Genomic DNA, 16,600 nt, shown 5'->3' with positions numbered 1-16,600 from the left:
ACTACAGTACACTTTAAGCAAGAGAACACTGTTCCCACATGAAAGGCACAGAGCTTGCAAGAAAGAAGCAAATGCTATGACTTCAGCCACGGCTTGGGAAGGGGGGGGGGGGGCTTTACATGTTATATCCAGATATACTCATAACTTGCAGCCTTCAGACCCTCCTACAGTTTTCCATCACAACAGGGAATAATAAAGCAAAGGGTTTCAAACACCACAGCTTGTCAGTCTAAGATCTTGCCACAAGTGATTGTAGTCAGAGGTCATTGTTGTAGCATGTTACACCTATGGATTGCAACATGACCTTGTTTTCCCACCCAACAAATCTACTCATACCTCTGACCCCATGTTTAAGGTCCATCTTCACATATGTGATGATGAAAGGTTTCAATCATTCATAGCTGGGAGAACTACAAACATGCATCTTGGGGAAGGACAAGACTATTCAAGGGGCAGCAGGAAGAAAAGATTTTATGATGTTGCATTTAAGCAGACATTGTACAGCAATGATAATGTCTCCCCAGTTGTGCTGATGGCTATTGAAATCTGCACATGTAGTAAAATTTCATACACACAGAGAGAGAGAGAGAAAGAGAGAGAGAGAAAGAGAGAGAGAGAGCGCAGTGCATGTAAGATGAGATATGACAAAATTTCCATAAGGTTAATTGGTGACTTTATTGTACAGATGTCAGCTTCCTACTTTAGATAACCTACTATGGTTCTGAAATAGAGGATCCCCAGGAGATGCTGGGTAAAGAGTACACAGGAGCTTTCCTGAACCATTTTAAAACTCTTACCCATCTAAAATTATTTTTAATACAAAGGACTTCTATATTTTTTTTTGGTTGTTTGGTTTGGTTTGGTTAGTCAGACACTAGCTCAGGCAGAACCTTAGATTAAAGAACAATAAGACAAATGGGCAGTTTCTCCAGGATATCGTACAAATAATCCCCTACCTCTAAGAATGATAGCCCACCCCGAGTTACAAGTGGAAATGTTTAAGCCTTATTTTCCAGAGGCTGAGTAAGAATGGCATGCTTTACCTGGAGGCCGAATGGCCAACATTTTAACAAGAATTATGTGTGGTTTTGGACTAAGAAATACTCCTACCTTTATTCTTATCAGGTTTATATCCTCCACCTCCCAGTATGTCTTCAAGATCCTTGTCTGAGAAACCTAGATAAAAACATACATTTCAGTGGCAAAAAAAAAAAAAAAAAAAAAAAAGCAGAAGCAAGAAATTTGGATTAGTAAATATTGCCAATGATACTTGGGTGTTCTTAGTTGTGGTACTGGGAATGTGGTTCAGTGGTACAGAACATGAGAACATGTAAGGCCCTGAGGATCATGCCTAGTGCCCAAACTAAAGAGAGATGGCAGGAGAAAGAAGAAGAAGAGAAGGAAGAAGGGAGAGATGAAATAGAATGAAGACAACAGGTAAAGTTCCAACAGGCCCCTCAGAGTGCCCATTGCCAGAATATGTTCTGTACAACCTCCAATTACCTTGAGTGTTCGTGTGACCACACAGAGATTGGATATAATCCTAGCGAATTAAGTCACATTATAAGCCAAAGATGAAGGGATTTTGTCAAAGTAATTAAGGGCCTGACTCAAACAAGTGAACCCAGATACTGGAAGCTTAAGTCTCTTCTTTCCCCAGTGGTCTTAAAGGAGCCACTAGCCCTATAACTGAAAGGAAATGTACTCTATTAACAAGCGCATGACCTTATTTTGAAGATGAGACCCCTCCTCCCAGTACAGTGATTGCAGCTATCTGTGACTCTGAAGAGAAAACTCGGCTTCTTAAAAGAACAAAGGAAATTATTTTTTTCTATTTTTTTAATTTATTTATTTTTTATATTAATCACAGGTTATTTACTTTGTATCCCAGCCGTAGCCCCCTCCCTCATTCCCTCCCAATCCCGCCCTCCCTCCCTCATCTTCTCCCTGCCCCTCTCTAAGTCCACTAATAGGGGAGGACCTCCTCCCCTTCCATCTAACCTTAACTTATCAAGTCTTTTTAGGACTGGCTGCAATGTCCTCTTCTGTGGCCTAGCAAGGCTGCTCCTTCCTTGGGGGGGGGGGGGGGGAGTTGAAGAGCTTGCCATTGAGTTCATGTCAAAAATAGTCCCTGTTCCCCTTATTAGAGAACCCATTTGGACACTAAGGTACCATGGGCTATATCCGAGCAGGGGTTCTAGGTTATATCCATACATGGTCCTTGGTTGGAGAAACAGTCTCATGAAAGACCCCTGTGCCCTGATATATTTGGTCCTTGTGGCGCTCCTGTACTCTCCAGGTCTTACTAACTCCCCCTTCTTTCATATGATTCAATGCAATCTGTCGAAGTTTTGGTTATGAGTCATAATATCTGCTTTAATACACTGATAGGTAGAGTCTTTCAGAGGCCCTGTGCTGTAGACTCCTGTCCTGTTACTTGTTTTCTCCTACATCCAATGTCCATCCCATTTTCTAAGTAAGGATTGGTCATCTTACTCCAAGTCCTCTTTCTTGTTTATCTTCTTTAGGTGTATAGATTTCAGTATATTTATCCTATCTTATAGGTCTACATAAGCGAGTATATACCATGTGTGTCTTTCTGAGTCCGGGTTACTTCACTCAGGATGATCTTTTCTAGGTCCCATCATTTGCCTGCAAATTTCATGATTTCCTCGTTTTTAATTGCTGAGTAGCATTCCATTGTGTAAAAGTACCACAATTTCTATAAAAGGAAATTCTTAACTCATTTCTTTAAACAAGTCTCAGTGATTCTGTCATGATTTGTGACACAATCATAGATACTAAATACAAGAAGCAGAATCATTATTAAGTATAGTTCAACCTATTAAGCACACATCTTCCTGAAGGTCCTATGTGCTGAAATGCAAAGTATGCTCAAAATGTTTCTACTGTATTCCAAAGTACTGGAGGTGATTCACAAAAGTCATCTGTGGTATCGTGCAATTCTATTAGTTTTATATACTTTGTGTTATGAAACCACTTTTGCTGTGCAGAATGAATACTGTATCAACTTGATTATTTGGGAAGCATTTCTTAAAACTGAATTAAAAGAGCCCATTAGTTAAGGACAGCCACTGATGCTACTTGTCAATAAGATTTCAAGTGCAGCCTTTATAAGCTACTGTGAGTCTATTAGTATCTTGCTACATAGAGACTTTTTCCAGTGGTTTTGATGGTATTAGTAGGAAATTGGCTTTTTCTTCTAATAATAGACTGTGGCATTACACTGAAGTTTAATAAATCCCCAAACAACAAGGTTTTCCAAAGAACTAACCTGCAATGTTACAAAGCAACAAATAAGGCAAAAGTCCATTGGATGGGTGTTGTAGTGCAAATGTGAAATGACCATATAGGCTCATGTGTTGGAATTCCTAAGGCTCAGCTTTTAGAAATATGTCACTGGGAGCTGACATTTGAGCTTCACTAGCCTACTTCCTGCCTCTTCCTTTGGGCTTCCTGAGTGAGGATACAATTTCACCAGCTGAGTCATGCTAATGCCCAATCACTTCTGAAACAATAAGCCAAATGAATCCTTCGTCTTTGCTTTGCTTGCCAAGTCAGGACAATTAGAAACGTTAGAAACATAACTAAAGGATAACTGAATGAGGAAAAGTTACCAAACACTTTTTATAAAGTTTTTATTTATATATATGTTTGTTTTTAAACACTTTTAAATTTAATTGTATTATTTATTATTTAAAGTGTGTGTGTGTGTGTGTGTGTGTGTGTGTGTGCAGGAATGCATGTGCCACCACACTGGATGTGTGCAGGTCAGAGGACAGCTTTCAAGCTGCATAAGTCAATATGAGAAACCAGGTTAGCACCTGCTAAGATGGATACTCTAGGGATTTCTAAAAAATGTAAAATAATGCCACTCTTCACATTAAATTGTTTTTATCTTGCCACATATAGTAATTTGTCATAAAATGTGCTACTTATTTTAATGTGTATTGGTTTAGTATTAATCTTTTTAGACTAGTGATACTGATTTTTAATTTTTTAAATATACAGATGATAAATGCTGATGGATATGATCTACACAGACAAAAAGTTATTGAGATTCCCAATAATTTGGGAAATCCCAAGACCAAAAGGTTTCAGCATTACTATGGTAGAGTTCTCCTACAGCTTAAAATGGTCTGGATCTATGGTGCTTGGAATGGCTTGGAATGTCAATACAGGTAAAAAAGACAGACCCTACCAGGAACAAACCCTAAAGGCATTGGCCTGTGATGTCACAAGGCTAGGACTTACCTTCTCCGTCTCTTGCATTTGGCGTTTTGCCACCATCTAGATCATTTCGATCATCCAAAGCATCAGCCAAGTTTAAACCATCTGGATCTGGGGACCACAAAACAAAAGAAATAATCACACACTGTCCTGGCTAGTTTTTAATATCAACTTGACACAAGCTAGAGTAATATGAGAGGAGGGAACCGCAACTGAGAAAATGTTTCCATAAGATCAGGCCCCTCCATAGCCTCTGCCTCAGCTCCTGCCTCCAGGTTCCTGCCTTGTTTGAGAATCTGTCCTGGCTCCCCTCAATGATGAACAGTGATATGGAAGCATAAGTTAAATAAGCCCTTTCCTTCCCAAGTTGTTTTTGGTCATGGTGTTTAATCTTCACAATAGAAATCCTAACTAAGACACCCATTTAAACAAACAGCTGATGTGGACATCCGTCCTTACTTCTCTCCTCAGAGAGCTTGTCTTACCCATAGGAATTGGTGGTGCTCTAGTTGTTACTGGCTTTCTAGTTGTAGTAGTGGTGACACGGTCCCATCTCTCTAAAAACAGGAGGGGGCGCAGACAGCAAGAGTTATATGTTTAATAACAAAATATGTATCTACATCATAGTTTAAGGAAGTCATACCATGAACAGATTACTCTTGTCCTAGTGTTTGAAATTCCTATATGATCACATAATTACTTGGAAAAAGATGCCAAAGGGATAGAAGAGGTTTAAGTGAGGGAGATTCTGCCCATTCTTTTTTACAGATTGAGGACTAAGAGAAGAATATAGCTCCACATCTTACCACTTGACCAGCATAGCTAGAACATGAGCTCAGTTCTGCTGACCACATCAATTAGGGAGTTCTAGAGTTTAAGCATGATACCCAAGACCTTCAAGCCATGGTTTCCTACACTATTAATTGAGCAACTGAATAACAGATGAACATGCCCAGAGATGAATGAGCTGGCATTTTTTTGGTGCTTTATAGAGAATTGTCTCATAAACTGAAAGTAATTAAAATACAGACATAGATACAGACACACACATACATACAAACATACACACACATGTACTTTTTTAAATGGTCTTTGACAGCAATAAAATTCCTTTAGAAATATTAGTTCCTTTTACAACACTTCTATGAGTTTTCTAACAGTTGCTTCCCTTAAACTTTAGAATTTGCTATAACTATTCCTACTACTTAAGGCATTCAAAGAGAAAGGTAATGACAATGCTATAGCAAACACAAAAGAGAAAAATATCATGTGCATTCATACAAAGAAGCAAATTTGACCATCAAGCTCTACCATATGTGAAAATCAACTAAAAGTGATCAAAGATCTAAACACTCAGCAGAAAACAGTTTGGAAAATATTTGTGACATTATATTTGTAGATATTTCCTGGATATGAAAGTACCAGCATCAAAAGAAATAATGGACATGAGCAGAAAAGATGTCTCAATAGTTAAGAACACTGGCTACTTAGATTCAGGTTCAATTCTCAGCACTCACATGGCTGCTCTCAACTGTAACTCCAGTCCCATGGGATCTGACACCTTCTTCTGCCCTCCTTAAGTACCAGACATACATGAGGTATACAGAAGAAAACAAGCAAACAAACTAACAAAAAAAAATAGGAGATAGGAGATGAGGGAAATCAAAACAAAATATAGTGATATATATGTACAAGATGTCACAGGTGAATGACGGGCAAGAATGGCTTGAGGTTTTTTAAATTATTTTTATTTTTAGTAATTACAGTTTATTCACTTTGTATCCCCCCTGAACCCCCCTCCCTCCTCCCCTCCCAATCTCACTCTCCCTCTTCCCCACCTGTGTCCCTCTCCCAGTTCACTGAAAAGGGAGGTCCTCCTCCCCTTCCCTCTGACCCTAGTCTATCAGGTCTCATCAGGAGTGGCTGCATTGTCTTCTTCTGTGGCCTGGTAAGGCTGCTCCCCCCTCAGGGGGAAGTGATCAGAGAGCAGGCCAATCAGTTCATGTCAGAGACAATCCCTGTCCCCATTACTATGTAACCCACTTGGATCCTAAACTGCCATGGGCCACCTCTGTGCAGGGGTTCCAGGCCATCCCTATGAGTGGTCCTTGGCTGGAGTATCGGTTTCAGAAAACACAGTTTTAATTCCCAAGTTGGAAAGGGAAGGTGAGGGTTGTTCAGACCATGGAAAATATGAGAATTTAGTTACATAAAAGCTGAAAATAAATCAATACATAGGTTAAAGAAGAAAATCATATACCACTGACATGAAAAGATCTAGAACATATTATAAAAAAGACCTTAAAAAACAAATTATGAATTAACTATTTCAGTTTAAAGACTGTCCTCTAGAAAACAGTTATCAGTCTCATTGGTTAAAGACTGTTTTTTTTTTCTGTAAGATCAGGAGCATACCACACTAATTTCAAAGAGTGCTGCAAGTTTTACAACTAAAAGAAGAAAAAATATGTAGATGGGAAATTAAGAAATCAATCTGTGCATATTTGCAGATGACATAATCATCTTCACAAAAAGAATATAAAATATGGGGGACTAGCTAGCAAATTCAGCAGTGTCTTGAAAAGGAGGTCAGTAACATCAACAAGTAATAGTGATGAACATATGGCATCCAAAATCTGCCATTCACAAAATAAAAGGAAACAAAATACTGAAATATATGCCTTTAAAACAATAATGCAAAAATTACTATGTTCAAATAAAATAAGCCTAGATGTTGAAAGCTATAAAATAAAGAGAATCTAGACAAACAGAGATACATACTGAGTTCATGGACTGGAAAACTAACTCAACAGAGTGAAATGTCAGCTCTCACACTGATCTATATGTTCAATGAAAGCTATAAAAGTTCCACTGGTAGGGTTTTTTTTTTTTTTTTAATCAGAAATAGTCAAATTTGATCTAAAATTTTTATGGAAAAGCAGAACCTTAGATTAGCTTTTTAAAACCTTAAAAACAATACAGTAGGATTAATACCTACCTAATATTAAAGCACACTTTATATTAACAGTTATCAAAGATGTGGCAAATGAATTGATACACAAGGCAATAGTAACAGTTATCAGAGATGTGGCAAATAGATTGATACACAAGGCAACAAAACAGAAGGAAGAGCTCACAAGACCTCAGATCCACTCAAGTGATTTTTTATACATATTTAAAGCAACTCAACAGAAGAAAGAATGTTTTCAGCAAAAGGTGCTGGAATAATTAGACTTCCCCCCAAAAAGGCAAGGGGTTTCATTTTATATAAAACCAACTTCAAATGGATGTGTTATATTTCCTTTAAATATAAAATCATAAAAATTTCAGGGGGAGAGAAGTATTTCTGAATTGAATGTTTGGTAAAGATTTCACACATTTGACAACACAAGCATGTCCCATAAAAGGAAGAACTGTTAAGCTGGGAAGGCCAGGCAAATGGTGCATGCCCAGCACTCAGAAAGCTGAGGTGGGACCATCTTACATCTGAGACCATCCAGGACTACTTGCCAAGAAAGTAAGACTCAGTTTCAAAAGATGGAGAAGGAGGAAGAAGTGACAAAGAAGGAGCAGGAGGATGTGGAGAGAGGAGGGAGGACGAAGAATTATAGACAATAAAAACAACAGGAAGCATTAATGGAGCTAAGGTTGAGGTGGGCTACAGGTGTAGCTAAACAGTAAGAATACATTTACATGGAGGCCCTAGGTTTGTTCCATAGAACAAAAGGGAAAAACAAAAGAACCTGAGAGAGGAAAGAAAGGAAATCTGGAGTTGGCTTTCTGAAGTTAAACAAAACTGAAAATCTCTACTTCTGCATTAATGACCCAAAATTATAAATGAGAGCAGAAGCATTACAACTAATACTAAATAAATACAAAAGATCATAAGAAACCACAATTGCCAATATATTCCAACAAATTGGGCAAGCTAGAAGAAATGGATAGAGTTCTAGAAGCACACAAACTATTAAGACAAGATTATGAAAAATAAAAATATAAATGGATTAATAATAATTTGAATAATCAAAGACCTCCCAACAAAGGACTATCCACGGAACAGATGGCTATAAAAATGAATTATTTGAAGAATTCAAAGAAAAATTAAAGCTAATCCTTCTCAAATTCTTGCAGATTTGAAGAGGAGGAAATAAGTCCACATTTACTTCATGAGACCAGCATGATGATCATGCTGGAAAAGAATGCCAAAACCAAGAAAACTTACATGAACAGAGGCAAAAATCACCAGGAAAACATTAGCAAACATAATTCAACAGCACATTTAAAAGATTATATACCATAATCAAAACTGGATTTATGCCTGGGATAGAAGGATGCTTCAGTATAACTTGAATCAATAAACATTAAAAGTATGAAGCATAAAAATGATTTGATCATCTCAGTAGGCACAGAAAGAAAATTTGCCTCTTTACACCCATCAGAATGGCTAAGATCAAAAACTCAAGTGACAACGCATGCTGGAGCAGGTGTAGAGATAAGGGAATCATCCTCAATTGCTGGTGGGAATGTAAACTTGTACAACCACTTTGGAAATCAATCTGGTGCTTTCTCAGAAAATTAGGAATAGTGCTACCTCAAGATCCAGCTATAGCACTCCTAGGCATATATCCAAAATACGCTCAACAAGGATATTTGCTCAACCATGTTTGTAGCGGTTCTCTTCATAATAGCCAGAACCTGGAAACAACCTATATGTCCCTCAATGGAGGAATGGATACAGAATGTGTGCTACACTTAAACAATGGAATACTACTCAGCTATCAAAAACAAGTAAATCATGAAATTTGCAGGCAAATGGTGGGAAATAGAAATGATCTTGAGTGAGGTAAGCCAGAAGCAGAAAGGCACACATGGTATATACTCATTTGTAAGTGGATATTAGCCATACAAAATAGGATAAACATACTAAAATCTATAGTCCTAAAGAAGCTGAACAACAAGGAACACCCTAGGGAAGATGCTCAATCCTTATTCAGAAGGACAAATTCAATAGACATCAGAAGCAGAAAACAGGAAACAGGACAGGGGCCTACCACAGACGGCCTCTGAAAGACTCTACTGATCGATGCATCAAAGCAAAGCCTGAAGTGCATAGCCAAACTTTGGGCAGAGTGCAGGGAATTTCACGAAAGAATGGGGAGATAGAAAGACCTGGAGGGGACAGGAGCTCCAAGAGAAGAACAACAGAGCCATAAAATCTGAGCCCTGGAGGCTCTGAAGGGAATGATACCCCAAACAAGGACAATGCATGGAGAGGACCTAAAACCCTAGCTCAGATGTAGTTTATAGCCTCAGTCTCCAAGTAGTGTCCCTAGTTAGGGGAGCAGGGACTTTCTCTGGCATGAACTTAGTGGCACGCTCTCTGATCACCACCCCAGGGTGGTGCTTGGCCACAGTGGAAGACAATGCACCCAGTTCTGATGTGACCTGATAGGCTAGGGTCAAACAGAAAGGGAGGAGGTCCTCCTCCATCGGTGGATTAGGGGAGGGGCACAGAGGGAGAAGAGGGAGAGAGGGTGGGACTGGAAGGAGATGAGGGAGGGGGCCACAGATGGGATACAAATTGAATAAATTGTAATAAATAATAAAAATAAAAGAGATGAAAAAATATCTATCTTCCAAGTTTTCCCACCAAAGTTTCAAAATTCATTTATAAAAACTCAGTCTTTTTGCAATTATGCTCATTTGCATGGAAACCAAAGCTTATTACTCTCCTAATTATTACTGTTATGATTGTTCCTTTCATTTGAATACAATGGCCCTATAACTTAAAAGAATAAAATTTCGAGCCAGCCAAAAAAAAAAAAAAATTGACAAAATTTAACATCTTTTGATGAAAATTATCAACATATTGGCTATAGGAGCTATGGTGGTTGGTCTCAGTTGTTGACTCAATGAGCTATAGAACCACCCAGGATCCAAGCCTCTGGCTATGTGGTACGGGATTATCTTGACTAAGTTAATTGTGTTGAAAAGAACCACCCATGGCAGATGGTGTGGTTCTCTGGGCTGAGATGCTGGACTGTATAAAAAGGACAAAGTGAGCTGAGCACATACCATCCTCATTCTCTTCTTCTTGTCAGAGTATTTTCTCACAGCAACTGGAAAAGTAACTAAGTTGAAATGAAACTCAATTGGATGAAGGCCACATAGAATAAGGAAACAAGTAACATCACAGTCAATGATGAAACACTGAAATCTTTTCTTCTAACAAGAGGAACAAAACAATGATGCCTACTCTACCAATTCTATTGAACATGGTACCAGCATTACTAGCAAGAACAAAAAAAGGCATCCAAATATGAAGGATGCTGAAGTGTGTCTATAGATGACAGGACTGAATGCATAGAAGATCTTTAAGAGCTAAGTGTGGTGGTGCATACCTATAATCCCAGAGCTTGAGGAGCAGACTCAGGAGGATCAGAAGTTCAAGGGCTGCCTTAACTAAATAAGGAGTTTAAAAGTAGCCTGGGCTATAAAGAAAAACAACAAAACAGAAAAAGTGAAAAAAGAAAATCCTGACAAGTTCACGGTTTTAAAGATGGAAGAAGTAGCCATAAGAAAAAGAATGTAAGTGGCACCAATGGGGGGAAAGATTCTCTCATAGAGTTTCCAGAGGAATGCAACCTTGCTAGCATGTTTATTGTAGCCTGTGATATTCATTATGCATTTTTACTTCCATGATTACAAGATGTATCTCTGCTGTTAAAGTAGCAAAGGTTGTGGTCAATAATCCCTTTTAGGGGACCAAAAGGAAGCTCACAGAACCTCACATTTCAGTTGAAACCCTGGCAGCAACTGACATCTGGATTGCTGCTTTGTAGGAGACTTTGAGCCAAGAATGCAGTTAAATAGGACCTATGACAGTTAATCCTGATGCTCAACATCATTGGATCAAGAAGTACCCAGGATACCAATACATGATACCTCCAGGTATCTTTGTAAGATCTCTCTGAGGAATATTACCTAAGGGCAAAAGACCCTAAACACTAACGGCATCATCACATAAACTGGGAGATCAGAAAAAAATAAAATGGGGGAGAGAACCCACTACTTCAGGCATGCTCTCTATCTGCTTCATTAGGATGGACAGAAAGCTCTAATTTGTAGCTCAACGTAGCACGAGGAATTTATATAACTTTCTTGACATGACATTTTGCAAATGGAAAAAGAGATTAATAGTAACCAGGGATTAGGGAAGGGATGGGGCAAGGAGGATAGAATTGAAGGAAGGCTGGAGTGGTTGTACACTGGGATCATGGAGTGCTTATAGTAATAGAACCATTCAGTATCTGACTAGAATGGCAGATGCACAAACCACCAAATGCTATTTGCATGTACAAATAAAACTGGAAAATGTACTTTCTTGCATCTACATAGCAAGAAAGTATAAGAAGTTATCTGTAGGAACCTAGGTGAAGAGAACATGTGACTTAATCTATGATGAAATTAAAATTTAGTATCGTCAGATATGACTTACATGCCTTAACCTCAGCACAGAGGAGGCAAAGGGAGAAGGAGGGCAAATTGGAGGCCAGCCTTGGCTACCTAACAAGACTATAAAAATAAATAAATAAATAAATAAATAAATAAATATTTCCGTGAAACCAAAATAAAATTGTAATTTTAAAACACCAGGTAAAGACAAATTTGAGAATCATCACAGGGAAACTTAGAAAAAAAAATGAATATTGTTTTATACTGCTAAATTTATTTAGGGTAGCAGCACTGGAAAATGACTACAAAGAAGTATAAATATTATTTTTATTGGAGTATGGGCGTGGTAGGGCACACCTTTAATACCCACTTTACTAATTCTATTGAATAGGAAGCATAGGCAGGTAGCTATCTGTGAATCCAAGGATAACCTGGTCAACAACGTCATGGTCCAGGTCAGGTGGGATCCCTGTCTCAAAATAAATGAACAAAATAAACATTTTCTCTGATGTAGAAGTATGTTTAAATGGTTTGTTGAACAGCCAAAAGACACAGACTGATGCACTCTCAGCAGCACAAGCAACTTCTCTCTGAAGAGTTTTCCCTGAATTACTGAAACCAAGAAATACCTAAAGATTTTATTTAAATAACAACTGCTACTCCATCTTGAATGTGTGTCACACATTTCCTTGCAAATGAATAGAATTTTCTATCACCTAAACACAAAACCTGATAATAATTGATTTTTAATTATTTTACTTTTTATATATGTGTAATTTCACTGCATTCATATCTATGCAACACTTGCATGACTGCAAAGTTGGATCCCCTGGAACGGTAGCCAGTTGTGAGCTGCCATGTGGGTACTCAGAAAACCAGGTCCTCTGAAAGAGCAGTCAGTGCGCTTAACCATTGATTCATCCATCCTTCAAGCCCCCTCTCCCTGATAGTATCTGCTGCCAATAATAAAACTTGAAATTTAAATTAAAATGTAGAATTTTCAAAAATATTTACACCTGACTTTTATGTGGACAGCTAGCCTAGTTGTAAAAATAAATGTTTTATTCATTCATTCATTCATTCGTTTGTTTGTTTGTTTGTTTTTTGACAAGGAATTTTGCTATTGTAACCTTGCCTACCCTGGAACTTGCAATGTAGGCCAGAATAGCCTCAAACTTTGGGTAATCTCCCCTCCTCTGCCTCCATAGTGCTGGGATTACAGGTGTATGCCACCTCATATGGCTTGCTAAAGACTTTTTTCCAGTGAGGGAGATGGCAATGTTAATCAGTGTGGTTTTGTGATACTATAGAGTGTAACATTAAATTATGGGCACTGTGCATTAGTCAGGGTACCAATGATTCCAAGTGACCAGTGCCTGATGCTAGCAAACCATGAATGGGCAGAAGATCTATTAAAAAAAAAAACAGAAGAGTCCAGTGGGGCTCAGTGGGTTCACACAGATGATTCACAATCCACACTTTTATTCTGGGAGAAACAAGCACTGGTCAGGCTTTGGGTCCTGTCTGAGAAGAATGTCTCAACTGATCTCAAAAGCACATTAAATTCTCTTTCCTTTTTCTACTGCATATCTGCATGAGCCTGAGTTTTCTTCATATATTGCTTTGGACCTCAGAATCTATAACAGCTCAGTACAGATGCACATATAAGAATCGAGGTAGAGAGCTGAGTGACATATGCTTTTAATCCCAGCACTAGGGAGACAGAAGCAGATGGATCTCTGAGATTGAGGCCAGCCTAGTGTGCAGAGTTCCAGAACAGCCAGAACTACAGAGAGAAACCCTGTTTCAAAAATACAAAGGAAGAAGGAGGAGAAGAATGAAGAGGAGGAAGAGAAGAAGGAGCAGCAACAGCAGCAGCAGCAACAGCTGAAGCAGCAGAAGCAGTATCCAGATGGAGGAGGAGCATTTCTTTAATTCCAGGACTGGAAAGATAGGGTCAGAGGCAGGCAGATAGATCTGATTTGAGGCCAGCTTGGTCTATCTATTGAGTTGTGCTCTACATAGTGAGTCCCAGGCCATCCTAGTACAATCCTATCTCAAAGCACCACCCAGGTTAAGAATCCGGGTGTATACTATTCAAGCCAAACATTACAGAAAATTGTAAAATAATGTCACTCTTCACTTTAAAGTGTGTTTTCACCTTATAAGCACAGTTATTTCTCATAGAAATTTACCACATATGTCGATGCATATGGCTTTTTCTTTTCTTTAGATTAATAACAGTTTTTCAGTTTTAAATTCTCAGATGAGACATATTTATGTGACCCACATAAATAAATTCTTTCAAGATCTTCACAACTTTAGGGGATTTAGGAAAATTGTTTGAGCATCTTCCTTCAAGAGTTCTTTTGTAGCCTGAAGTTGCCCACTCTGCCAGACTATGAATGGTTCATGTTTGTATTGTAGTTAGTAAGACTGATCCCACCACGGATAGCCTGGGGCTTCAGTCAATTTAGAACCCACCTTTACTGACTCTTCCTCCACTGGTTTCTGAGAGCCATTGTCTCAATCACCCAAAGCATTGGGGAAATAAAATATACTACCCTCACATAAGGCATAATAGTCAACCAGAAAGTATTCTGTTGAATTACATCTCCATTCAGATTGATGCCTTGACTGTCTTTTCATATGTACAGATAAAAACTCTACATAGCTTATTCTGATACTGTCCCAGATAGAGATCCAAAGAGTTCTTCCTCACTTCCCTTCTCAGATGAGCCTTGCCTTTCTCCTTTCCCAATTCAGGTGAGCCTTATTACCTGCTGGGTTTGCTGGGGCTCTGGTTGTTCCTGGCCTCTTAGTTGTGGTGCTGAAGTGTTCCCATCTTGCTGAAAAGAGAAGAAAAGACAACAAGGGGAGCAAACTAAGTAAAGTATATCAGCTACATCATGGCCTGCAGAAGTCATATCATGAGGACAATAGCCTTGATATTACTCCCTGAGGCCACTGTCAGTGAGAGATTCCAAGGGATCACACTGGGAGGAATGATAAAATGACATGGTTCTGGAGCTGGAAATACAGATCAGTGGTGAAGAAAGAACTGAAACAGGCCAAAGTTAACTTATTATACATCAGGAAAATGTCTAAGACAGATGCACATACTCTCATGTATTCAATATACATTAAATGAAAAAAGGAAGATGAAACACATATGGTTATATAACAAAAGCCTTGAACATGTAACAGAAAACAAACAGATGTATAAAGATGCAACTCATCTTCTTGTGTGTGTCTGCTTTTCTTAAGGGGATATTATGAATCTGGTCCACAGCGATCACTAGTAGTTGCTTTTTGTAATTGTTTGCTTGACTCACGCTTTACTGAGGAAGTGTCTTTCAATGCATCCTCCAGATTAAAATCATCAATGTCGCTGTATCCTACAAATAAGAAGATAATTTTAAATTTAGGTGGTTTGTAAAATGAAACTCAGTGACACTGAAATATTTTCTTTGTCTTTACTATTATAATCTGTAGCTCTGAGAACTGAATCTAGGACTTAGAATATAATGGGTTCTACTACTGAGACACACTCTAAAATATACCCTTGTTATAGTCTTTGCCACTTAAAAAATAAGGATATGAGAATACAAATGAAAAACAAAAGAAAGCAAAAGTATCTATACTTACATCAGAAAAAAAATAGGCCAGAAGTCAAACACTCCAAAATAGTAGAAAGGAACAGATCATTAGATAATGCAAAAAGGGCTAACTCATCAAGAAGTCAAAATGTTTGTGATATATATGTGATCAGCACCCAAATATATAAGTCAGTCATTGATATGAACAGAAGTATAATACAGAAATAGGAAATTTCCATCATTGAATAAACGACTAAACATAGCAAAAAAAAAAAAAAAAAAAAAAAAAAAAAACACTGGGTTTTACCAGTATTTACAGACCATTCTTTGCTAATGCACACACAGGGAATATCACAGATCATGTGTCAATACACAAAGCACATCCCAGCAGTGACTGCAGAACACTAGAACCATATCAAATCTCTTTTCTAACTACAATAGCATGAAACTAAAACTGAATGGTAAAAGAGAAAGCTAGAGAAACACAGAAATATGTATAAATTAAACAACACTCTTCTCAACAATCAATAAGTTAATTTAAAAAAAAACAAAAAGAAAACCAACAGTATCTTGAGACAAAGGAAAATGGAAGCACAATATAATCAAACTGAAAACAATGCTGACAGGAAAGTCTCCATCACAACAGGCCTTGTGTTATACCTCAGAAAGCTAGAAAATAAGGGGGCAGGGAGGAGATGAGGGAGGGAAGAGAGGATTGGGAGGGAAAGAGGGAGAGGGCTACAGCTGGGATACAAGTGAATGTATAAAATTATTTAAAAATTTAAAAAAATATTAAAAAAACAAGTAAATAAATCTTAAAAAAAAAGAAAGCTAGAAAATAGAACAAAGGGAAAGCCAAGCATAGTAAAACATTAAAAAAAAAACCAAAAAACTAAGGTTAGAATGGAAATAAACAAAATAGAAACTAGAAAATCAGGCTGGCTGGGAAAAGGGCTCTATGAATGAAGTGCCACCAGGTGCAGCTTTTCCCAGTTCTGCTAGGGATCAAAACTTATGTCCTTACACCCACACAATTTCATTCATGCAGTGCCTTCAGAGGCCTGAAGAGGATGACAGAACCGGAGTTACAGATGATTGTGATCTGTTATGTGGGCGCTGAGAATCAAACCCAGGTCTACAGGAAGAACAGTCAGTGTTTTTAACTGCAGGACCATCTCTCAAACCCTACAGAAGAAACAGTTGAATTCATAGAAACACGCAACCTTCTAAGACCAACTTGTGGAGAAATAAGCAATATGAATAGACCAAAAGTGACTAAAGAGAGTAAGCCAGTG

The 16,600-nt window shown here is 38.1% G+C and overlaps 1 protein-coding gene across 2 annotated transcripts in view; it reads right to left on the bottom strand.

The window, feature by feature from the left end:
* Nucleotides 1-16,600, bottom strand: part of Cd99l2 (CD99 molecule like 2) — an 83,231-nt gene that overhangs the window by 16,038 nt on the left and 50,593 nt on the right. The window contains exons 2-6 of one of the 2 annotated variants that reach the window (XM_060376688.1): nt 15,042-15,104; nt 14,487-14,555; nt 4,737-4,808; nt 4,276-4,362; nt 1,111-1,176 (exon numbers count right to left, since the gene is read on the bottom strand). In XM_060376688.1, coding sequence (XP_060232671.1) covers nt 1,111-1,176; nt 4,276-4,362; nt 4,737-4,808; nt 14,487-14,555; nt 15,042-15,104 — 357 coding nt within the window. The remainder of the gene's footprint in view (nt 1-1,110; nt 1,177-4,275; nt 4,363-4,736; nt 4,809-14,486; nt 14,556-15,041; nt 15,105-16,600) is intronic. The other variant, XM_060376689.1, reaches the window with a different exon arrangement.

Source organism: Meriones unguiculatus, assembly GCF_030254825.1.
Source record: "Meriones unguiculatus strain TT.TT164.6M chromosome X unlocalized genomic scaffold, Bangor_MerUng_6.1 ChrX_unordered_Scaffold_30, whole genome shotgun sequence".
NCBI lineage: Eukaryota > Metazoa > Chordata > Mammalia > Rodentia > Muridae > Meriones > Meriones unguiculatus.
Note: the sequence above shows the minus strand (reverse complement) of the source record. Positions and strands in the feature narration are given on the sequence as shown.